Below are 24,669 nucleotides of genomic sequence, written 5' to 3' on the forward strand. Positions count from 1 at the left end.
ACTGCCTCAGGCAATCCCCGCACCATTGTTCATGTCCATGGGTCATGCATATAAGTTCTCTGGCTCCTCCATTTCCTCTACTGTACTTTATATTACCATGGCTATTCTGTAACTACCTATTTGTACTTCTTAATGCCCTTATGTCTTCACCCATTCCCCCATACCCCTCCCATCTGGCAACCATCAAAACGCTCTCTATATCCATGATTCTGTCTCTGTTCTTGTTTGCTTAGTTTGTTTTTTTAGATTCAATTGCTGGTAGATATGTATTTATTGCCATTTTATTGTTCATAGATTTGATCTTTTTCTTAAATAAGTCCCTTTAACATTTCATATAATAATGGTTTGGTGATGATGAACTCCTTTAGTTTCTTCTTGTCTGGGAAGCTTTTTATCTGCCCTTCAACTCTAAATTATAGCTTTGCTGGATAGGGCAATCTTGGAAATAGAACTAAACAAAATGGAGATAAGCAAGCTATCGGATGCAGAGTTCAACATACTGGTTATAAGGATGTTCAAGGAACCTCAACAGCATAAAAAAGATCAAGTCAGAAATTAAAGATATACTAATTGAAATAAAGAACAATTTACAGAGAAACAACAGTAGAGTGGATGAAGCCAAGAATCAAATCAATGATTTGGAACATAAGGAAGCAAAAAACAAGCAATCAGAATAAGAGGAGAAAAGAATAAAAAAAAAAAAAACAAGGACTGAGCAACCAGCCTCTGGGACAACTTCAAACATTCAAACATTTGCATCATAGGGGTACCAGAAAGAGAAGAGAAAGAGCAGGAAATGGGAAATCTATTTGAAAGAATAATGAAAGAGCCCTGGCTGGTGTAGCTCAGTGGACTGAGCATGGGCCTGCAAACCAAAGGGTTGTGATTCAACTCCCAGTCAGGTCACACGTCTGGGTTGCAAGCCAGGTCCCCCTCAGGGGACGTGTGAGAGGCAACCACACACTGATGTTTCTCCCCCTCTCTCCTTCCTTTCCCCTCTAAAAATAAATAAAATGTTCAAAAAATGATAATAAAGAAAATTTCCCTAATTTGGTGAAGAAATACATTTTTAAAATTTATTGATTATACTATTACAGTTGTCCCATTTCCCCCCTTCATTCCCCTCCATCCTGCACACCCCCTCCCACCCACATCCCCCCCTTTTAGTCCATGTCCATGTGTCATAAGTTCTTTAGCTTCTACATTTCCCATACTATTCTTGCCCTCCCCATCTATTTTCTACCTACCATCTATGCTACTTATTCTTTGTATCTTTTCCCCCTCTCTCTTCCTCCCACTCCCCTGTTGCTAACCCTCCATGTGATCTCCATTTCTGTGCTTTTGTTCCTGTTCTACCTGTTTGCTTAGTTTGTTTTTGTTTTTGTTTTTGTTTTAGGTGTGGTAGTTAATAATTGTGAGTTTGCTGTCATTTTACTGTACAAGTTTTTTATCTTCTTTTTCTTAGATAAGTCCCTTTCACATTTCATAAAATAAGGTCTTGATGATGATGAACTCCTTTAACTTGACCTTATCTGAGAAGCACTTTATCTGCCCTTCCATTCTAAATGAAAGCTTTGCTGGATAGAGCAATCTTGAATGTAGGGTTTTGCCTTTCATGACTTGGAATACTTCTTTCCAGTTCCTTCTTGCCTGCAAGGTCACTTTTGAGAAATCAACTGATAGTCTTATAGGAACTCCTTTGTAGGTTACTGTCTCCTTATTTCTTGCTGCTTCTAGGATTCTCTCCTCTTTAATCTTGGGTAAAGTAATTATGATGTGCCTTGGTATGTTCCTTCTTGGGTCCAACTTCTTTGGGACTCTCTGGGCTTCCTAGACTTCCTGGAAGTCTCTTTCCTTTGCCAGATTGGGGAAGTTCTCCTTTATTATTTGTTCAAATAACCTTTCCACTTGTTGCTCTTCCTCTTCCCCTTCTGGTACACCTATAATTCAGATGTTGGAACATTTAAAGATGTCCTGGAGGTTCCTAAGCCTCTCATTTTTTTTCTAATTCTTATTTCTTCATTCTTTTCTGTTTGGTTGTTTCTTTCTTCCTTCTGGTCCACTCCGTTGATCTGAGTCCCAGTTTTCTTCCCATCACTATTGATTCCCTCTGCATTTTCCTTCATTTCACTTATTGTAGCCTTCATTTTTTCATCTAATTTGCTACCAAATTCAACCAGTTCTGTGAGCATCCTGATCACCAGTGCTTTGAACTGTGCATCTGATAGGTTGGCTATCTCTTCGTTGCTTAGTTGTAGTTGCTGTGGAGCTTTGATCTGTTTTTTCCGTTTGGGCCATTATTATTTTTTTTTCTTGTCATGCCTATTATGTATGAGGGGCGGAGCCTTAGGTGTTCACCAGGGTGGGGCAACCCAGTCCCTTGGTTGTGATGCTGTATGTGGGAGAGGGGTCTGAGAGGGAACCATGGCCCCCACTCTGCTCTCTGTCCGACTGCAGTCCCCTCCACTGCTTTCCCCAAGCAAAATGGGCCTTTCTAGTGCTGATTCCCGTGTGGGTGGGTTTGTGCACATTCTAGAACCCCATGGTTCTCTCCAACCAACTCTCCTGTGAGGCTGGGAGTCTCTTCCCGGGCCTCAACCCCCACAGGTGTTTTCAGTTGGTGCCCGAAGCTCTGTTTCCCAGAACTGAGATCCTGGGTTGCATGGTCTGTGTTGCTCCCCAGTTTCTCCTGGTTTATCTGCACACGAATGTGGAACTGCCCAGTCAGCCAGCTGCCTTGCGCATAGTGCCTCACTTCACAATCGCCGCCTTGCTGGGTGTGCCTGTTGCCACCCCATACCCAGGGTCTGCCAGCCTCCGCCTGCATGCCCAAGGTCTACCTGTTGCCTTCTTGTGTGCCTGGCATGCCTTGCATGCCCGGTGCCACCACTCTTTGTGCCTCAACCCCTCTCTGCCCAGCTGTCAGACTCTGCCCCGCCTATCAGTCTGGATTAATGTGTCTATTTTAACTCCTTGGTTGTTGGACTTCCATACAGTTCAGTTTTCTCTCAGTTCTGGTTGTTATTTTGTTTCTAAATTGTTGTTGTCCTTATTTTGGTTGCGTGAGGAGGCACAGTGTTTCCACCTACGCCTCCATCTTGGCCAGAAGTCTCCAAGAAATACATTTTTCAATGTGAGAACTGAACTGAAGGGGAAAAGCCAACTATGAGTGTCCCTTCATCCCTTTCTCTGGAATCAGACTTTTCATCTTTCTTGGATCCTGGAGCAAGAAACACTGACCACATAAGATTATGTGCTTCAAATCTAAACACATGGTTTAATAAATGATATAATACTTTAGATTGTACATCTCAAAGAAAATCCATGTCTCTCAATGTCTCCTCCTCAAAGAGTAGACTGGGGAGTCCCAAGGTAGAGAAGAATGGTTAGAGCTGAGCCAGTCTGTAAGAGACAGATTTGTGAAAGAGAAATGAAGAGCGTCAATCCCCATTTTCACAGAGGGTTGTTTTTCAAACTGTGGGCCTTGACCCATTAGTGGATATATTTTGATTAATATTATTTTGGTGGAGTACAATAGCAGAGAACAGACTAGAATAGGACATAGTTCAAGTATGTCCACATAGGATATACTGTATTTTGCCATGTATAATGAGCACCCATGTTTTGGGCCCAAACTTTCAGGAAAAACTTTCATTTTAATTTTTTAAATTCAATTATTTATTCATTAATATTTAGATGCTTGTTTTTTGTATTACAAAGGAATTTTAGCATTTATTTTTAACATATTATGGTACAAGAAAATTTATGTAACAAATAGTTACAAAACACAAGAACAGTTACAAGGTATTTCAGGTACTACCTATGTATAATGCATATCCTTATTTTTCCCTAAAAAATTTGGGCATAAAATGCATATTATACATGACAAAATATGGTAAAATGTATTTCTTACTACGGATCGTAATTAATTTTTTCTTTTTTATTGATTTTAGAGAGAGAGGAAGGGAGACAGAAAGAAAAAGAGAAACAATGATGTATTGTCCCACTTATTTATATATTCATTGGTTGATTCTTTCTTTTTAGAGGGAGAGAGGAGTGGGGAGAAAGGGAAAGAGAGAGATTTGCTGTTTCACTTATTTATGCCCTCACTGGTTGATTCTTGTATGTGCTCTAACCAGGGGTTAAACCTGCAACCTTGGCACTTCAAGGATGACGCTCTAACCAACTGAGCTACCCCACCAGGACAATCATAATCAAAATTTGAAAGTGCTGGCTTATGGAGACATTTGTTTAAAAAAAAAAAAAAGGAATGAAAAAAATTCCTTCCCTTCCCTGCCCCCGCCATACCCCTTTAAACAGAGAAAACACACAGTATCATAATGCCTCCCACTTTATTTTCTACAAAGCAGGAAAATATTATTTATTTATTTAAAAACATTTATTTTCATCCAGATCTTCTCTAATCTCATCCATGCTGATTCCAGAGTTCAGGTTCTCAGGTCTGGGGCCCATAATGTCAGGTGAAGCTCCACATACACTATCCCTACTGGATATAGCTTGATGGAGCCTCTGGCAACCAGGGATATTGTTAGTCCTTGAAAGAAGAAATTCAGGGACAAAATGCACATGCCTCCATATCCTCAGACTCCTCCTACCCATGCCAAAATGCTAAAGGGGATCCTCATGTATCTGGCCTGAGAAGATGGTCATGGACATAGGGGTGGGAAGAAGAAGAGTAGAAAACTATTCATTGAATGATTGGTATGGGAGTAGAGGAGAGATTCTGGAGTTTGTAGAGTCCCACCCTAGGAAACAACTTTGTACCACTGTCCTGCCATCACTCATCATTCACTGGTATCCCAGTGTTCATCCTTATGTTTACAGTCTACCCCAGACTGTAAAAGAGTCACTCAACTTCTCTTTTCAGTCTCCATCCCATCTCAGCCCCCGTTAGTCTAACTGTTCAGTGATTCCTGACTCCACCCAGTGATTCCCCAAATTGTGACTTCTCAATTCACTTCAAATGCTCTATGGCCCACGCGCAGCTACCACTTGGGGCAAAAGGAGATTACAGTTCCCAACCTTAAGCCACCTTTCCAAAGTCCTTTCTTCCAAGCTCCCTCCCTTGTCAGCCTGAGTTCACAACTTACAAGGGAGGAATCCCAGACCCTTCATGGCCCATGCTGCCTCACTCCTCCTGCATGCTGAGGATTCGCAGTAGGATACTGTATACATCTTGTTCCATGTTGCCCTGTGGATGGCAAAAAAGAAATAAAGGGAGATGAAGAACAGAAAAATGGGAGAGACAGATGAGGGAGAGACTCTGAAGTATAGTGGAATGCTGTTTGGTAACTATGAGCCTTCACAGTATTTAACTTCTCCATGGCTATTTCCTAATCTTCTCTTTCATTTTTTCCTTTTCTTTCATTTCCTTTATGTCTTCCTTTCTTTCTTTTCTTTTTTTGTTTTTTATTTTTTTAATAATATGTTTTATTGATTGTGCTATTACAGTTGTCCCATTTTCCCCCCTTTATTCCCCTCTGCCCTGCACAGCCCCTCCCACCACATCCCCCTTTAGTTTATGTCCATGGGTCATACATATGTTATTTGGCTTCTACATTTCCTATTTACTATTCTTAACTACATTTACTATTCATTTACTATTCATATTATTTTTAATATTTATAATATTTCCCCTGTCTATTTTCTACGTACCATTTATGCTACTTATTTGCTGTACCTTTTCCCCCTCTCTCCCCCTCCCACTCCCCTGCTGATAACTCTCCATGTGATCTCCATTTCTGTGCTTCTGTTCCTGTTCTAGTTGTTTGCTTAGTTTCTTTTTGTTTTAGGTGTGGTTGTTACTAACTGTGAGTTTGTTATCATTTTACTGTACATGTTTATCTTCTTTTTCTTAGATAAATCCCTTTCACATTTCATAAAATAAAGGCTTGGTGATGGTGAACTCCTTTAACTTGACCTTATCTGAGAAGCACTTTATCTGCCCTTCCATTCTAAATGAAAGCTTTGCTGGATAGAGCAATCTTGGATGTAGGTCCTTGCCTTTCATGACTTGGAATACTTCTTTCCAGCCTCTTCTTGCCTGTAAGGTCTCTTTTGAGAAATCAGCTGACAGTCTTATGGGAACTCCTTTGCAGGTAACTGTCTCCTTCTCTCTTGCTGCTTTTAAGATTCTCTCCTTATCTTTCATCTTGGCTAATGTAATTATGATGCGCCTTGGTGTGTTCCTCCTTGGGTCCAACTTCTCTGGGACTCTCTGAGCTTCCTGGACTTCCTGGAAGTCTCTTTCCTTTACTGGATTGGGAAAGTTCTCCTTCCTTATGTTTTCAAATAAGTTTTTGATTTCTTGCTCTTCCTCTTCTCCTTCTGGTACCCCTATGATTCAGATGTTGGAACATTTAAAGATGTCCAGGAGGTTCCTGAGCCTCTCCTCATTTTTTTGAATTCTAGTTTCTTCATTCTTTCCTGGTTGGATGTTCCTTTCTTCCTTCTGGTCCACACCATTGATCTGAGTTCCAGTTTTCTTCCCATCACTGTTGGATCCCTGTGCATTTTCCTTCATTTCTCTTAGTGCAGCCTTCATTTTTTCATCTAATTTGCAGCCAAATTCAACTAGTTCTGTGAGCTATCCTGATTACTAGTGTTTTGAACTTTGCACCTGATAAGTTGGCTATCTCTTCGTCGCTTAGTTGTATTTGTTCTGGAGCTTTGATCTCTTCTTCCATTTGGGCCATTTTTTTTTTTGTCTTGGCACACCTGAGTCATGAAAGGTTAAGTGCCTAAGTCGGGTTCTGCTGAAAGGACTGATGTGCCCAACTGACTAGGAACGTGTAGGTAAAAATGCTGGAATAACTCGTCCCAGTGTGAAAAGTCTACCTGCATCCACACAACTGCTGTTCCTTAGAAGAAAGTACGTTCTTGGTGGAAGGGATGGATCACAGCTCTTCTTTCCAAATTTTCCACCTGCCACATTCCTCTCTTTCTTTTCTTTCTTTCAAATTTTATTTATTCATTCTCAGAAATAGGGGAAGAAAGAGAGGGACAGAAACATTGATGATGCTCGAGAAACATCAATTGGCTGTCCCTCTCACACCCTCAACCAAGGACCTGGCCTACAACCCAGGTATGTACCTTGATTGAGAACTGGCAAAACTTCAGTTAGCAGGATGACACCCAACCCACTGAGCCACACCAGCCAGGGCTCCTAATCTTTTCAAGGAAGATAATGTTTACTCTTCAGGATTGCTACGAGGGTTACAACTCTGAATCTGAAGCAAAACACCTGGTACACAATAAATGTTCAATTCTTTGTAGTTATCACTATTCCTAATAGAGGAGCAAGCCATCCCCCTCTACTTCCTTGGTGAGGGATCATTTGGCTCAGGAGGGAACTGAGAAAGGAAATAAGAGACAGGAAAAGACTTTACAGTGGATTGGGAAATTGAAAAGGAGGGACAAACACCTCTCTCCCCATACATTCATGTGCAACTTCTCTTGCTCTTCCTCATGAGATCCAGAGACCTGGCACTGGAACACCTAAAGTCTAGCTTTCTGTGAATGACAAATATGTGCAGGTGAGAGAAGGACCCCCAAATGCAACACCCCTGCCCAACTCTCTGTCTCTTCTTCTCCCCATGCCTACCTGAGCAGCATTCAACAGATGGTTCCTATAGGTAGAGATGATCTCTTCGTGGTTCTTCTGGGAATCCTGGGAGTAAGCATCAATTAGGAGTTATGTGCCTACCCTCCCATACTCACCCTGATACTCCAAGCATGAGGAACAATAAAATTAAGTGGTCAGTTGGGCCAGGTAGTCTCCCTTGGCCCATCAATGGCCCATTGTGGACCTCTGCCTGAACAGGTCTCTGAAATTCCCAGAATCTCTCTTACATATACATCATTTCCACTGTCTACCCTCTTCTCTAGCTCTGTCTGTTTCCCTGAGAGCCAAAACATACCTGCAGCTGGAGGGCAAGGCGAGCATTTTCTCCTCGAACTGCTAGGACTTCCTCTGAAAGCTGTTCCAACTTCTTTAACAATTCCTTGATCTGAAACCAAAGGGAACCAATGAGGTCCAAGTCATTTCCCACCCACCCCACTACTACCACCCAGGGTCAAGGTCAGCTTCCTTTTACTGAGTATATAATATGTGCCAGATACTTTTACATACACCTTGTGTCATTTAATACTCAAAAGAACTTTACTTCTGTCCTGAGAAGAGCAATACTTCTCTAGAGGAAGAGTGGAAACATTATTTTTCACATTTTCTAAATAAAGAGTCTGAGTTAAGTAATTTGTCAAATCATACAGCTAATAAGTGATAACCTATGACCTGAACTGAGATCTCTTTGAGATCATGATCCATGCTCTTTTTTTAAAATCTTTAATATTTTTAAAGTATGTTATTTAATTTCAGAGAGAGGGGAAGGGAGGAATGAAGAGAGAGAGAGAAACATCAATGTGTGGTTGCCTCTCACATGGCCCTTACTGGGGACCTGGCCCACAACCCATGCATGCGCCCTGACTGGGAATTGAATTGGCAAGCCTTTGGTTCACAGGCCAGTGCTCAATCCACTAAGCCACACCAGCCAGGGCCATGCTGTTAACTCTACTGAATCCTGATCTACTTCTGGCTGCTGACTACTAAGAGAAATGGAGATGAGTTTTTGTGGTTTGTGAGGCTAAGGCACAAATGCGGTTAATGATAACCAGCAATACTAGGAATGGTGGTAGTAAGAATAATAAAAATAGCTAACTGTGATACTTAAAAATTTCAAGAAGTTATTCTGAGTATTTTAAATATAATCTTATGTAATGTAACCTTCACAAAAACTCTAGTATTAGCCTCATCTTATAGATTAAAAAAAACTGAGGCTTGGAGACTTGGAGGTTTAGATAACTCACCCATGATTTATCAGTAAATTTTGAAGCTGAAATAAAAATCCAGATGATCTCAGTCCAACCTCCACTACACTATTTTCTTTTGCCATTTGATCTCCTTCCTCTTCTCCTTCAACACCAACACAAAATTCTTCCTTTCTTTAATTAGCCCCACCCCATACTGATTCCTCTTCTATAACATTCCTTATATTTTTATGTATTCAATATTATGTAAAACATATGCTTCCCATATTTTTTAATCATTCTAAATTTGACCATGTACACAAATTTGTATAAGGTTTCTGAATTCATTTCATAGGTAAAGTTCTAGAATTACTAAGTTCATTTGCAAGTTGATTTTTTTAGGAAACTTGGGCACCTAACATAGTGGTTTCCAAATATTTGTCTTTGCATTGGGGATTTCTTTGCCAATGGAAATCTCTGATTGAAGTGGGAGGGGAGAAGTGGGCCTTTAGCCTAGTCTATTTTTCTTAATCAATCAATCAATCAATCAATCAATCAGCCTTTGGGTCACCTCCTCAGAACCCTACCAAAACCATAGCAACATACTATATTATTAGACTTGTCTTCAGACTAATACACATAATTTAAGTCAAAATGCTAATAAACCATAGTACTCCATGGGTGGTAGCCCAGACCACACTGCTTCTGAACCCAGAGTCCCAAATTTTAATACCTAAGTCCCCTTCTTAGGTTTTAATACCTAAGTTCTCTTATATTTATACCTCACCTCCAATCTTAACTCCAAACTGCCTCAGACTCAGACAAATTGCTGATAATTGGCATTCATTCCCTGGCTGTTGTGGCTCAATGGATTGAGTGCCAGCCTGCAAAACAAAGGGTTGCCAGTTTGATTTCCAGTCAGGGCAGATGCCTGGGTTGCAGGCAGGTCCCAGAGAGGCAACGCATATTGATGTTTCTCTCCCTCTCTCTTTCCCTCCCTGCCCCTCTCTCAAGAATAAATAAATAAAATCTTTTTAAAAAGTTGGCATTCTGTTTTTAAGCAGGTGATATTTATCTGACTAACCAAAGGTAGGTGCAGGTTAGCAAATCCAGTAAACACACAGAAACCTTCCCCACTTCTCTCCATCACTGCCTGATCTGATCACCTTGGCATCCTTGTCCTGGCAAGTCCCCAAAAGATGCTCCATCTTTTCTTTCAGCAGCTCCACTGTTTCCTCAAACTGTTCTGAGTACCCATGCATCTCGCTGGCCTGGCGCTCTTGCTCTGTGGCCCTGGCAGCCAGGTCTCCACTCCTGCGACGCTCCTTGGCCACAGCCTCCTGCAGCCGGCCCATTTCCTGGCAGGCAGTGTTATACTTTTCTAGCATAGCCTTTAGCTCCTGACCCCAAGCTTGGGCCTGGGCCACCAGCGAGCCCCGAGTTCTCTCGTGCTGCCGCAGACTGGCCGCCTCCCTGGCCCTCAGCTCAGCCACTTCCTCTGTTGCCTGGTAAAGCAGTTTCTTCAGCTTCCTGATCTCCTGGCTCTTCCCACTCATTGTAGCCTGAACGGCCCCCAGCTCTTCCTTGAGCTTCCTGAGGTCTTGCTCTAAAGCAGCCACTTCTGGGGATGCTGGCACCTTTGAGGTGGTGCCTGGCTCCCTATGTGGGGCAGAGGGTCCCTGCAGCCACTGGTTTTCCTCCTCCAACCTAGTCATCACCTGCTGGGCCTCACGGTGCCTGGATACCAAGGTGCTGATGTGGGCCTGTAGCTCCTCCGGGGATTCAGTACCTGTGCACCCAGCACTCACTTTGCCCACCAGCTCTGGGGGAAAGCAGTCCCACAGGCCTCGGAGGCCACTGTTTTGGGAGGCCAGGTGCTTCTGCAACTTCTCACTGGCCTCCTTCTCCATCACCAGTTCATCTGTCAGCAGCCCCACACTCTGCTGTAATTGCTGGAGCTGGACCTGCACCTCTGGCTTGGGCACAAACTCCTGTTGCAGCCGCTGGCTCAGGGACTGCAGCTTCCCTTGCAACTGCTGCCGCTCCCGCCCCAGCTCCTTCAACTCCTCTAGCAAGTGCCTGTTGCTCAGTCTCAGTGCTGACACCTCCTTCTCCAGTGGTCCCTTTGCCAGTCCTCCTCCAGGCATCTGTTCTCTGACAGGGGCTTTTAGAGGCTCCCTGTGGGCCCCAGGAGCCCTTTTCTCCCTCCCTTCATCCTTTTTGGTGATGGTTTCTGAGCCTGCCTTTGGTGCTCCTTCTCTGGGCTCCTGGGCAGGGGCCACAGGTTTCCCTTGTAGTCCTGCCTTTGCCCGATCCAGCCTCACTAGCACCTGCTCCAACCTGGCCTCCATCTTCTCCCAGGCAGCTGCTGCAGCCTCAGCTCTGGGTGTCCCCAGAGCTACCTCTAGGACTGGTCTTGACAAAGACCCCAGGGCAGCATCCTTTTCTTGCCACACTGCAGCCAACTCCTCCCTCAGTTGTAGCAGGAGCTGGTTCATGGCTGCTATGCCCACTAATTCAGCCACTGTGTCTGTTGGTTCAGACCCTAGGGCCTGTGACCTCTCCTTCTGGCCAACATGTGGCTGGTCAGTATGATCAGAGCTAAGGGCGTGTCCACCGTTGGTGATCAGTTGCTGTCCTGTGGCATTCCTCATGATCTCACACACTGGGCTCTGGGGTGGCCCCTGTTCTTCTGGTTGGGGCCAACCATGGGTTTCATAATGGATCTGCCCTTGGGCTGAATCCTCAGTCTTCTTGGACGCTAATACTGTGTTGGCTGAGGTTGTGGCTGTGGCTGTGGTTACTGCCTGCTGCTGCTTCTTTAAGTCATGTATGTGCTCAGCCAGCAGGTCCAGGACACAACCCTTCTCCATGCCATCTTCTTCAGGATGGATACTAGAACTCTGCCCTTCTGAAGCTGTGGGCTCTTGGGCAAGGAGGAGCCCCAGCTCCAGCACATGTTCTCGAATCTGGTTCTTCAGGTCCGGGTAGGCTGCAGATTGAGCCTTACACTCTTCTGTCTTTTGTACCAGCTCCTGCCCCAACTGAGAAACTTTCCTCTGCTCATCTTCATACTTCCACCTCCATGCCTCTGAGCATGTGCCTCCATGATTCTCTCCTTCCTGCTCCTCCTTGGGCTCTCCTCTCCATGAACTCTTAGGTAGAGAACCCACCTGAGGCTCAGATGGAGAGGCCTATGTAGAAAACAGACAGTGAAGTAAAGCCTGGAAGCTATCCTAGACCCAGGAGGGCCTTTCTTCTTTTAGACTGTCTCAACACCCCCATGGATCACTTCCTGGGAGATATCCCAGTGGGATGGCCTGCAGTGGGTCAGAAGGGGAGGTACTTAGGGTCTTACCTTAGATGCAACATCTGGATATTGAACTAGCTCCTGATCTACATGAAAAGACATGAGGAAAATGAGAGCAGGGACAGGTCCCATGTGTTTCTATCCTACACTCTTTCTTTAGACTCTCAGTGAGAGGAGTGGCCCCTCAGTATCATAACCCTTACCACACATATCTTCCTAGAGCTGGGAGCGACCCATGTCCAATCCAGCAAACTTGATTCCCTATCCTAGACATGTGCCAGCTCATTCATTTTGTTCACTCACTTTATTGGACACCATGTCAGGCACCGTAATAGGCACCAGGATATCAGTGGTAAACAAAACAGAAATGGCCTGTCATCTGGGGAATTTACAGTCTAGTAGGGGAGAGACAGGTTTGCCAGGAAACCACACAAAGAGATATACAATTATAACTCAGAAATGCTAGTGATAGTACTAGCTAGAGTTGCCGTTAGTGAGAGACAGGCTTCATTAAGGAACTTTGTGGCTATGCTTTTGTGAATTTGGGGTCATCTCATAGTAACAGCAATAAATAAATTCTTGACTAACGTGACAATTATTTGTCAGATGGATCATGGCCATGGAAACAAATGGGAGTCTAAGAAGCTTCTTTGAGCTATAAAGGAGCATTTTGACGTTACAACAGGGAACAGGCTTTACCTCCCCTCCGCCAGTTCAGGGCCTGCTGTACCAGCTTCCACAGTGCTTTGTCTTGTGTGCGCAGAGCATAATACAGAGCATCATGCTCCATGCTATCCACCACTCCCACATCGGCTCCATGGCTCAGGAGTAGTTCAGCCACTTCAGCACTGCCTTTTTCACAGGCCAGGATCAGAGCCGATCTATGGGTTAGGACAAATCTGAGGATAGGCTTTCCTTCTGGAATCAGAGTGTCCGGGTTCCAGAAATCTCATTCACAGGATCAGCTCTCATTCAGTGTGGGCAGGAGAAACATAGACCAACACCAGCCAATGACAGAGCATTAGGCCAGACCAGAACTTTTCAAATGCCAGTCCATGCAGCAGAACAGTCAGAAAGCAGGGGGGCAATTAAAAGGGATTTATTTTCCTCAGTTTTTATATATTAAGGTTCTGCATAAATTCTTTATCAGAAAAAAGGATTCCATTGCTTAAAAGATAGCTTGAAAACCAGTAAATTAAACTATGTGTCCAGAGGTATTGATTCTACTTCCAGAGTTCTATGTTAAGAAGATGGGGCTGGTAGAAGCTGAATAAAAAAGCATAAGGAAAACTTTCTCAAGTTCTCAAGAGGCAAACAGTGAAGCCGTTGGCAGAGCTCTTGTAAACCACGACTCAGAAGAAAGGAGACCAAGAACACAGAGATTAACTTGCCTTCTTACACACACACACACACACACACACACACACACACACTTTGCCCAGCAGCACCTTCCTAAATTGATCAAGGTCTGGATTTGGGGTGGGAAGATAAGGCAGGCTCACTTGTCAGCCTTGTCTGTAACATTAACTTGAGCACCTCTCTGCAGTAGCTGTGAGCAGATAGCCGCATGACCACTCAGTGAGGCAATCATCAAGGGTGTACGTCCATCCTGCACAGGTTGTGGAAAGAGGGTTCATGAAAAGCCAGGGGAGCCAGGTGTTTGACACAATCCTACCAGCTCCCCTCGCCCCACACCTCTCCAGAAAAAAATCCCCAGTCTTGAGGCTATATGTTCCTTTTCTAAGGGTTAGAAGCTCTTAAGAAGATAAGGCTTAACATTTCTATGAGGAAGAGGAGGAGGAGCAGGGTGGGGTTGGGAGGGAGTAAGAGAAGGTGGTACTGCACAATATCTGGTCACAGAATTTGGCCAATCGAGCTCATAGAAAGACACAGCCTCCCTGTGTAGAACACTGCCCAGTGTTCCAGCTGATACTCACATTATCTAGGACATCCAAAAAGGCTTCATGGTCACACAGCAGGAGCACACTTGAGGCACAGCCAGAGGAGGCTGGGGAGGGTTGAAGGATGATTGGGTTAAGGGGAAGCAGGAAAGATATCTAGTTAGACCATGACCCAAAATACCCTCCAACCATTTTAGTAATCAGCCCTGCCCTTTCCACCAAATGTTATGCTCCTCTCCCTTCCTACCCTATGGTCCCTGTAGCCCTATTTCCCACCAGTCCTCTGGCACGCACCTGCCCAGTGCAATGGACTACGATTTTCTGCATCCACAGCATCTTCATTGGCACCATGCTGTAAAGAGCCACAAAGGGAAACAGCACAGAACATGATGTTAACATTCTCATCCCATACCCATTGTTGGGTCTCCAACTTCCAGATTACTATGGGGAGGGGTGAGAGGACCATGGCTTTGTTCAACTGCTGGGCAAGCCCAATAAATTTTTTGGATGATAGGCAGCCTTAAATGTCAACCCTGGTTTTTAAACGTAGGGCCTAAGAAAAATCAGATTATAGATAAATAAACATGCTAGGGAAAATAACACCTGAGACCATGACTTATACTTTAGAATCTTAATTGGGAAACTTGGAAAGTGTTGGGAAGAACAAAAGCAGAACAGAAATTCACACAATGGTCTATTGAACTGTGCCTTTTGTACTTTTGGAGAATTATTTATAAATTTGCCACATGTCATTTCACATCTATATTTCTCTGTGTGTGCCTAGACTACACACATCTCAAAAACAGACAATAGCATTTTGTTCTAATTTGAAAACCTCTGTCCTCCTTCTGCCCACCCATCAGCATCACAACAGTTAGTCTTTGAAGTGGCTCTGCCAATGGCAGCGCTCAATATATGCATATTGACTGGCAACTCTACTTTATGACCTGCTCTCAAGGGCAGCATTAAGTGTGGTGTCTGTATATAGTGGATGTTAAATAAACGTTGTGAATTAATGAATAAATTATTACAAGCCCTCATATTGGGAATAAGATGGGTATATTTGATCAAATATTACTTGTGACTTCAAGACAAAGTTAAGAAACTCTGGGTCCACTTCCTCCCTTCACAGGAGTAGTATCAAGGGGTTGCTCTTACCTGGAGCAGGACCTTGACACACTGTGGCTGGCAGGAGATGGTAGCCAAGTGCAGGGCGGTGCTTCCTGGAAAGTGAAAGAGCAGGTGAGGGAGGTGTGTAGCCCCATACATGCCAATGACTCACAGGGAGGGAAGGCAAGAGATGCACAGATAATCAGAGGGAAATTAGAGAGAAAAGATCTTAGCCATATGAGGCCAGAAATTCTTGTTTCCCAAGTGCCTAGTACCTAAGTTGGAGGTGGGAGGTGGGTGAAAGTACACCCAGCTGGTAGGGAGGGGAACCTCTGGAAGGATGCTGGTCAGAATTTATGAGGAGAGAAACAGGGGGTTGCCATTGGAACCTACAGCAGGGCCCAGCACTGCCCCCCACTGCTGTTGTAGAGGGAGAGGCAAGCGGTATAACCCAGTGCTCAGTCTAACTCACCATCCTCATTCTTGCTATTGATGTCAGCTCCATTAGCAAGCAGTATAGTCAAACATTCTGTTAAGCCTTTGGAGGCTGCCAGATGAAACCTGCCAGAATCAAGGCCAAGAGGCAGAATGATGAAGGGATCAGGGGATAAGGAATGGGAGAGTCTTAATAATCACTGCTTCCTATGCTCCCTTAACCCCAAAGCCAATCCCAAAAGCAGAGAGGGAACTCCCCTGACCTCACTCTCTGAAAAAGAGAAGGCTTTATGACCTACTATCATAAAATCAGAGGAAGCTGGAAGCAAATATAGAAATAAGAGCTACAGGTCTCAAGAAATCTGAGACTATTATTGCAGGTACCTTAGCAGACTGGAAGTGTCACAGAAAGAGTCAGCCAGAGCAGGGGGCCGGGCATGTGAAGACTGACTTGGGCAGAAACAAGGGCTAACATTCCTCTTATCCTACTCATTCCTTCTAGCCATGTGACTCTTGTGGCTACCACTTCATTCTGAATTTCCCAAGCACATACACCCTCCTCTTTGTGCAAGGAAGAAATACTCTATTTAGTGTATATATCAGTTTTCTGTCTGTTTCATGGGATTTTTGTCCTTTTTTTGGTCAGTTTGGTTTACCTGGGTTGTGAAGTGCATGGAGCTCAGGGACAATAATTTTTTCCCTCATTTTGTGCAGCACTTAATGCATAGCAAAGATTTATTAATACAAAAAGGGCTGTGAAGTTGAGGTATTCCCTGGTCCTATATAATATTGGAGTTTGGAGCTTTCAAAGGGAACCACATACCAAAACTAAGGTCAGGAGGACTTACTTACGGGGACTGGCCGTTGGAGTCTAGCTTGGTGGGTTGGGCAGACTTCCTGGAAGCCAGGGCAGCCACGCGTCCCACATCCCCCTGCTGCACTGCCTCCAGCAGTTTCTGATCACGGTTGTTCCATCTCTCCACCTGGTCCAGAGCCACAGATTGTGTGAATTAGGTGAGGGTGGAGTGGAGAAAGAAATTAAAAGAGATGGTTATAGGAAGATACCAAGCAAGAGGAAAGGGACATCCCTAAGGTCCTTTCAGTGTTCCACAAATCACTCAGCCTAAGATCAGGTAGTCCTTCTTAGGTGGGCCAGTTAAATAATCACCAATTCATATTCTACTTAGAACTACTTCTGGTTATTGCCAGCCCTGGACCAAAAAGTGCTTGGACTACTGACTTAAAAATCGGTGTTGAGTGCTGGATGCAGAGTATTTAAAATGTCTTCTTTTTAAAAAGATTTTATTTATTTACTTATTTTTAGGAGGGGAGGGAGGGAGAAAGAGAGGGAAAGAAACACCAGTGTGTGGTTGCCTCTCACATGGCCCTCACTGGGGAACCAGCCCACAACCCAAGCAGGTGCTTGGGAACTGAACCAGCGAACCTGTGGTTTGCAGGCTGGTGCTCAATCCACTGAGCTGCACCAGCCAGGGCTCAAATCTCTTTAAATCATCATTATGATTATTGTTATTAGGACAACCGCAGAGCAATCCCAGCCATGACTCCTTTCCCATTTTTTCTCTAGGTCTTGCCAGAGCAAGCTGTGCTCACATTCCCTCTAAGCTTCCCATGCTACTCTGCTTTTTGTCTTCAGATATTTGAGAAGTCATGGCACCTAGCTTCAGGTCATAGTCAGGAGTCCCAGTACCTAATCATACCATCTCTACCCATCGGCTTTGGGCCCCAAAACAGGGAGGAGAAACATAAGAGTTTTCATTTTCCCATCTCAAATCTTTGCCCATTACCTAGTTGCTCTTCCCTTTCATGGCAACAACCGAACAGCAAATATAGGTCTCTAGCGAGGTTTGAGGAGGCAGCAAGAGGTCTCTTCCCTTCTCCTTCCTCCCCTCCCTCCTCTTTTCCAGGCAGGGAGCAGCTGTCCCAGACAAAAGCCACACCTGCGCATTCATTGTTCTAAAATTCTAGCTTGACTTTTCCAGGTGGTAGGATAATTACTATAATTGAAGTACCTCATGGCATAAAAGAGAGAACTGTGTAAAAACACCCAGAGCTGAAAGCACAGAAAAGCCTGGTTTGACCCAGAAAAGGGAAAGGAAAAGAAGAAAGGATGCAAAAATTTGTGTTATGGTGAAAAGTGCCCCAGACAAATTTTGTCAGCAGGCCTGAATTCAGGGACTGGTTCAGATACTTTCTCAGCTACGAGACCTGGAGTAAGCCATTAAACACCTGTAACCTGTTTCCTCACCTATAAAATGTGGACAGTAATAAACATTTTTGATATCTCTGGGCTCAGAATTCTCCATACAGGGGAGTGGGAGAATTATTTGTGTTCTACCTCATCATGTTGTGAATATTAAATGAACTAATATATATAAAAATCTCTTTGTAAACTGTGAAGAGCTATACAAGTATATGGTATCCTTATAATAAAACAGGAACTGATGGGGGACTAGTGGTTGCATGTTGCATTTTATGAGGTATAATCTCAATAAGAAAGAGGTTATAGGAGAAGGTGGAAAAATATAGGGTTAATGAAAGCCAAATAACTCATTTTCAAATACTGTTCACATAGCCATGGCAAATTATTCATCAAAAACAGGAAGAATTTTAAATGTTCCAGTCATAAAATTATCTAGGGTAGATGAATTCTGAGGTAAGACTCCAATATAACACTTGTAATTCCTCACAGCGCTTTCAAGTGCTATTTCAATTAGCCTCTCAACATCCCTGGAAAGTAGTTAAGGCTGATATTATTTTATCTATTTGACAGAAGTAGTAACTGAAGCACACTGAGGTTAAATAACTGCACAGACACACCACAAAATGGTGAGAAAATTGAGATTAGAGCCCGGGCCACCTAATGCTAAATACTAGTTCTCACCACCAGATCACACTACTACAGAGTGATAAAAGATATTTTACTTATTTCCAAATAAACAGTCTAAGGTTGCCTCCAGGGCAGAGCCACCCGCTCTCAGATGCATGAAGAGTCTCCAAACAGGTTAATTCTCAAAGAACAAAATAAGCAAAATGACTGCTTCACATACCAAAAGAATGAGATGTAAGAACACATTATCCAATGTCTCTTGGGTGCCAGGTCACCCTCAGAAAAAGCAGAGAGCTAGAACTATGCCTCCAGCACAGGACACTGCCATCAGCTGACCTCAATGTGAAGTCCTCTGTTTAAAATCCTGATTCAAACATTTCCTGTCCTTGTGAATTTAGGCATGTAAAAACTTCTTTGAACATCAGTTTTTTAATGATATAACATCATATAAAGCACCTAACACTGTGTCTGTCACATAGTAGGTACACAATAAATGTTAGTTCCAATCCCCATCCTTTCAAGCCTTGCTGGCACACTTTGGATATCTCTGGGCTCAGAATTCTCCATACAGGGGAGTGGGGGAAAGGGATCTTGCTCATATTAGCCAATGCTTAACGGCCAGGCTGTACATATAGTAAAGGTGTTTCCAAGCAAAGTAGATACTTTTCTTTACAGCTAGATAGTTCTAAATCCACCTGATTTACTTCCTATAATCTTGTTATACTAAGAAGAATTTAAAATAGGTGGAAATTCTTCATGACCGAGGCTCTGCAGAACTAGGTGAAAAAAGACAGAGAGACACTTATAAATTCCAGGATCCAGTCCATTGCTCATCCAACACCTCGGAAGAGAGGCACTGGATTATCATCACAGCCTCAAGAGAACAGTTACCAAATTAATCAGCAGACTCAAATACAAGAATAAGTTTTGTATATCTTTAGTTAAGATTAGAGGGGCCCTGGCTGGTGTGGCTCAGTGGATTGAGTGCTGGCCTGTGAACTGAAAGGTTGCAGGTTCAATTCCCGGTCAGGGCACATACCTGGGTTGTGGGCCAAGTCCCCAGTTGGGGGAATGGAAGAGTCAACTGAATGATGTATCTCTTATGCATCTATGTTTCTCTCCATCTCTTCCTCCATCCTTTCCCCTCTCTCCAGAAATAAATAAATAAAATCTAAAAAAAAAAGAAAAAAATAGGGGTCCTGCCTTGGCTGGGTAACTCAGTTGGTTCAAGTGTACTCTCAATATGCCAGGGTTGTGGGTTCAACCACCATCATGACACACACAAGAATCAATCAATGGCCCTGGCTGAGTGGCTCAGTTGGTTAGAGTGTCCTTTAGTACACCAAAAGGTTGCAGATTCGATCCCTAGTAGGGGCATGTATGGGAGGCAGCCAGTCAATGTTTCTCTCTTACATCAATGTTTCTCCCCCTCCCCCTTCCTCTCTCTCTAAATTGGTAAGTATATCCTCAGGTGAGGGTTAAAAAAGAAACAATGAATGCATAAATAAGTGAAACAACAAAAATCGATGTTTCTCTCTCTGCTCCCCTTCCTCTCTCTCTCAAAAAAAAAAAAAAAAAAAAGAGCCCTGGCTGGTGTAGCTTAGTGTATTGAGCGTGGGCTGTGAACCAAAGGATTGCTGGTTCGATTCCCAGTCCAGGGCACATGCCTGGGTCAGGTCCCCAGTGGGGACTATGTGAGAGACAACCACACATTGATGTTTCTCTCCCTTCTTTTCTCCCTTCTCTCTAAAATAAATAAATAAATAAATAATAAAGTCTTAAAAAAATTAGAGTGCCTTTTAAAAAAAAAGTAATGCAGCTTCTCCTTATTCCTGGCTGTGGGCCTTTACGTCTCCTATCAAGATGGAGCACACCAAGAGTGGAGGAAGAGTGGCTACAGCTATAGGACAGGTGTATGGAAATAGAAAGGCTGCCCTGAAGGAACCAGGAGATGACTCTTAACTTTTTTAATGCAAGTGACATTTCTGTAAGCTAATTCAGTTCCAACTGTTTAGAGCTATTTTCTGGTTTACTTCCTACAAAGGCAGAGTAAGATAATATGTAAGACACCCTCAAAGGCATCCTCTACTTGATTAAAATAAAATGAGATTATAAAAGCTGGGTTTCTGATTGTTTGCTCAATTTCTTATATTCTGGATAACTTAGATTAATTTTAAAATGGTCATTGATTTTTTAGTCCTTATCTCAATTTGAGAGTGCAGGACTCTGGCCCTGGACCCAGGAGTGGAAGTGGGGATAGGTAGGGGCAATCTCCAGTATCACTGGGAAGTCAAGCTTTGGGAGTGGCCAGGAATGTTGTCACGCTATTTCTCTGACAAACGGGCCCAGAGTGGTTAGCTACTAAGGAAGTGGAGGAATTTATCATAAGAAGTATGAGGAAGTTTATGAAGAAACAATTTCCAACTGAAACTGGCCTATTACCAAGCTTTTTGTGATCCCATCCTGAGGAAACAGATTTCTTTCCAGCTAAATAGGTCTAAATCCACTCAATTTACTTCTTATAATTTTGTTACACTAAGGAGAGTTTAGAATGGGTAGAAATTCTCCATGGCCAAAACTTTGTAGAGCTGGGGTAAAGAAGGACAGAGGAATGAATACTTTCAAATTCCAACATTCAGTCCATTGCTCACCACAGCATATTGGAAAGGGGGCACTGACCAAAGATTGGAGAGTTAGGAAGGATGAAATAGTTTTTCCATTCCCAAGGAGCATGCAGACTCCACAAACCTGGTAGGGAGGGGCAATGTAAAGAATTTTCAGTATCTAGGGAGAGTCCATGTGAATAAGAAAACCATTATGAGTTAAGACAGAGCCTGGGTAGCCTCCCTTTCTGGTGGCCATAATAGTTATTCAGTGAGTGTCTTTTGATTGGTTGACCAATGTGTAGAAACTAAAGTGGGACAAGGGCAGGTCTCAACAGAGTTCCTGGTATTGCCTCATAGCTTTCTTCCAGGCTTCTGTGGCCTGCCCATGAAAAGTGCACTAAACATTTCTCATGATTCCTTATGAATGGCACCACTAAGAAGTATTAGTACAGGTAATTAGCAACTTCAGTTCTAAATGAGCCATAATTCCCATCTGCACAGAAACTGTCATCCCCAGATATGGGGTCTCTCTGTAAGAGATCTTCAGAGAAGAAGAAATTATACTCTCCCTAAGCCACTACATCCTGTAATCTTCTTCCTTGTGTTTTGTTTTGGGAGAACTTGGTGAGTAGAGTGACTTCTTCTGGAAACTCTCAAAGTGAATACACTTTCCTCCTCTTTTCTCACCACCACCTTTCCCCAACTCAGTCAAAAGGAGCAGAGAGTATAAGACCTAAACAAATGGGTGAGGGTTTAGAATGAAGAAAGACTTGGGAGAAGCAGGTAGAAGGCCTTGACTAGCATAAGAATCAGTCTGATGACCAGGCACTGCAGTATAGGCACCTTATGTAGGTCTGTGGGGAGCAGTCAGGCACCTGTGCCTTTCTCTGGCAATGCCTGTCAGGCTGGCCAGACTGCAAGATTAACCCACAGAGAGCAGGCAGGTCAGGGCAAAAGGGGCAAAAGTGGAATTGAAAAACCATTGGGAAGAGAGAAGCAGAGGTTGAAGGGGAGAACAAAAGAAGGCTGCTGTTGTGAGAGCACTAATTAGAAAGAGGTTTGGAGTGATGTGTGAGAGCCAGTGGTTATAATGAGAAAATGGGAGTGGAAGTGGCATGGGGTGAGATGGGAGTGAGGAAAGAGAAGACTCTATGAAGAAGGGCTAGGGGAAGGTATGGGGCTGGGACTACTTGGGTTAAGAGGAAACAAGAATAGGACCATATGAGAGGGGAGGGCCGTGAGGACAGGGCAGGGCTACAAAATGAGAACGTGGGATAGGACTTGGGAGACATAATGGAAGTTGAAGCTGAGCAGGGCCTGGAGACTGAGCAGATGCTTGAGAATGGTTCAGTACTAAGAGACAAAGCAAAAGTATAGGACGGGTGCTTCAGGAGGGGTTAGGGCTACAGGAAACATCAGAAGTTGGAAATGTAGATGATAGGAGGACAAAGAAGGGTCAAGGGAAAGAACCTTAGGGAGGTCAGAGGTTGGGCAGAGGTTAACCAGAGGCTGGGGAACCAGGTCTTGAGGAAGTTGGACCGGTGGGCTGCATTGCAAGAGCGAAAGAGCTGGTAAGACTGATAAAGACAAAAGACAAACAGTGCACGGCGGTAGGACTCAGGACTTCTGTCACCACAGGGCTTGGCCCCTAACCCCATGCCCATCCTCCCAGACATTTTGGCACCTACCGCCACCTGTGAGCTGGAGCAGGAGAAGATGCGCTTCATGGCCAGGGCCAGAGCCACGGGTTGGCTTGGGTCTGGGTGGGGAGGGGGGAACTGGAACGCGCAGAGAGAGGGGTACAGATTTCCGAACCCACCGAACTCAGTTGCGGCTGACAAATAGAAAGCTGTCAAAAGCAGTGCGGGACCTGCCCCCAAGTCCCTTCCTGCTCAATCCCAGACAAAACCCCTGAGACTGGGCTTAAAACTCCGCCCGTGGCCCTGCCCCACTTCGCCTTTGTAGAGGCGCAATGCCTACAAACTTTGGCTAGGACTTGGGCTTGGTCTCCAACCCTCCTCTCCCAAACCGAACCCTCCCCTATCTCGAACGTGTTCAGTAGCAGAGAGAACCCCGCCAGCTGCGGCTAAAACTCCTCCCACGGCCCCGCCCCTCTCAGCAGTTTCTGGCGGCAGCTCCACCCCAGACCCCGCCGGAGCGGGGCTCCTCCTAGGGCCGCTGCAAAGAGGAGTGCAGTCCCGGCTTCTCTGCCCGCGCCCTGCTCTTGCCAACTGCCTCGTTTAACCACTGGTGACGGCGCTTTCATTGTGTCCTAAAACCTTTGGTCAACTTAGTTGACTTCTACTTCCTCCCCCATTCATCAGCCAAAAACCAGGCACAAAAGAGGATTTAAAGAGAACGGTTTGGAAATAGGAGGAGACTTTAGTGTGGATAGTGCATGACTCCTCTCAACTTGGGAAACCAAACTTGAGGGAAAGGGGATCAGGTTTAACCTTCTAAAGAATCTGTAAATTAGAAAAGGCAGAGGAAGAGGAGAGAATTATTTTAAGCACCTCTCGTTCTTTAAAAAACAAAACACAATTTCTACTACTCTTCAAATTAAAAAATCAGCAATTCTGGCTTGGTCAGTCCCAGGCAACCGGTCTATCCATCTCTCCTTTTTCCACCTGGAGGCCAGAGCAAGCCCACTCAAATGATAGCCTACTGGATACAGCTGAAAATGCTCAACATGGTTTATAAGGCTCACCAGGAGATGCACCCTGCCTTCTGTGGTCTCATCTCCTACTACTTTCACAGTTCAATGCTCAGTCTATGCCAGTCTATTACAATTTCCTTCCGGACTGGTGATTACTGGTAGTCATCCCCAGAACACCTCCTCTCACACTTGGTGGTCCCTCAAGCCAAATGTTTTTCTTTTTCCTGTAAAGTTTTCTCTTACAACCCTGCTACCACCCTCCTCCTACAAACACACCTCAAAAAAGTGTGCCAAATTGTGTGATACGATTTTAATTCTGCCATATTATGTAGCAACCATTTCTCTGTATTTGCTATTATTTGTTTACATCTGCCTCCCCTACTAGACTGGGTTCTTTGATGGTAGGAGTTGTATTTTATATTCTCATTGCCTGGCACATATTAGGTGCTTAATGTCTGATGAGAGAATGAAAGAACGAATGAATGATTGAAGAAATGAAAGCACAATGGGAAAAAAGGAAAGAACATATGTGTATGGAGAGAGCCTGTTGTTTCTACAGTTGTTTATCAAACTGGCTTTGTTCCAAAGGAAAAGGCGACAGGCTTATTGAAGAATAGGATGGAGTAAAAGGAAGTCCCATTCTGGAAAAAAAAAAAAAAGTCCCACTCTGGAACTGAGGAATAGAGAGGACATGGATCTGTGGATGGATAAGAATACTAGAAGTTGCTTTTTTAATCACATGGATAAAGAGTTAGATGAACTAGTCCTCAAGAATTATAACCATGGACTCATTACCAGCCCCATAAATAGTATGTTCCATAAAGGTTAAACTATTGTCCATATCAAGTGCACTGAGGGCCACCATGGACTCCTCCTGCCACAAAATAACTCATCAGCTTGTCACAAAATAGTTGTTCCTGCCTAATAAGTCAGACAGGCCACCACTGTCAGAGTCAGGTAACAGAGGCAGAAACATG

At 44.0% G+C, this 24,669-nt stretch overlaps 2 protein-coding genes across 3 annotated transcripts in view; both read right to left on the bottom strand.

Moving 5' to 3' along the window:
• PIAS3 (protein inhibitor of activated STAT 3) overlaps positions 1–4,510 on the bottom strand; it is a 24,638-nt gene extending 20,128 nt beyond the window's left edge. The window contains exon 1 of the mRNA XM_036015076.1: positions 4,416–4,510. Within this exon, the coding sequence (XP_035870969.1) occupies positions 4,416–4,473 (58 nt within the window). The 5' untranslated portion in view covers positions 4,474–4,510. The remainder of the gene's footprint in view (positions 1–4,415) is intronic.
• Positions 4,431–23,091, bottom strand: ANKRD35 (ankyrin repeat domain 35). 2 transcript variants are annotated; one of them, XM_036015071.1, is made up of 14 exons: positions 22,725–23,091; positions 16,435–16,565; positions 15,620–15,708; positions 15,196–15,260; positions 14,332–14,389; positions 14,074–14,144; positions 13,639–13,745; positions 12,836–13,017; positions 12,185–12,222; positions 9,993–12,020; positions 7,941–8,030; positions 7,625–7,690; positions 5,112–5,212; positions 4,431–4,555 (listed from the first exon to the last, which is right to left on the bottom strand). In XM_036015071.1, exons 1-13 carry the CDS (start codon positions 22,761–22,763, stop codon positions 5,150–5,152), a joined length of 3,027 nt encoding a protein of 1,008 aa, XP_035870964.1. In that variant the 5' UTR covers positions 22,764–23,091; the 3' UTR covers positions 4,431–4,555; positions 5,112–5,149. The 2 variants fall into 2 exon arrangements, with proteins under 2 accessions (XP_035870964.1, XP_028358698.1); XM_028502897.2 differs by lacking the exon at positions 4,431–4,555 and having other exon boundaries at positions 4,594–5,212.
• Positions 23,092–24,669: the final 1,578 nt, after the last annotated feature.

This window comes from Phyllostomus discolor, chromosome 14 (genome assembly GCF_004126475.2).
Source record: "Phyllostomus discolor isolate MPI-MPIP mPhyDis1 chromosome 14, mPhyDis1.pri.v3, whole genome shotgun sequence".
In the NCBI taxonomy this organism is placed as follows: domain Eukaryota; kingdom Metazoa; phylum Chordata; class Mammalia; order Chiroptera; family Phyllostomidae; genus Phyllostomus; species Phyllostomus discolor.

Excerpts from the sequence above, each read along its gene's own strand:
- ANKRD35 (XM_036015071.1), bottom strand. The coding sequence starts at position 22,763 with ATGAAGCGCATCTTCTCCTGCTCCAGCTCACAGGTGGCG. Across the intron at positions 15,709-16,434 it reads GACTCCAACGGCCAGTCCCC|GTTTCATCTGGCAGCCTCCA; the intron begins GTAAGTAAGTCC and ends TGATTCTGGCAG. Across the intron at positions 14,145-14,331 it reads TAGTCCATTGCACTGGGCAG|CCTCCTCTGGCTGTGCCTCA; the intron begins GTGCGTGCCAGA and ends AACCCTCCCCAG.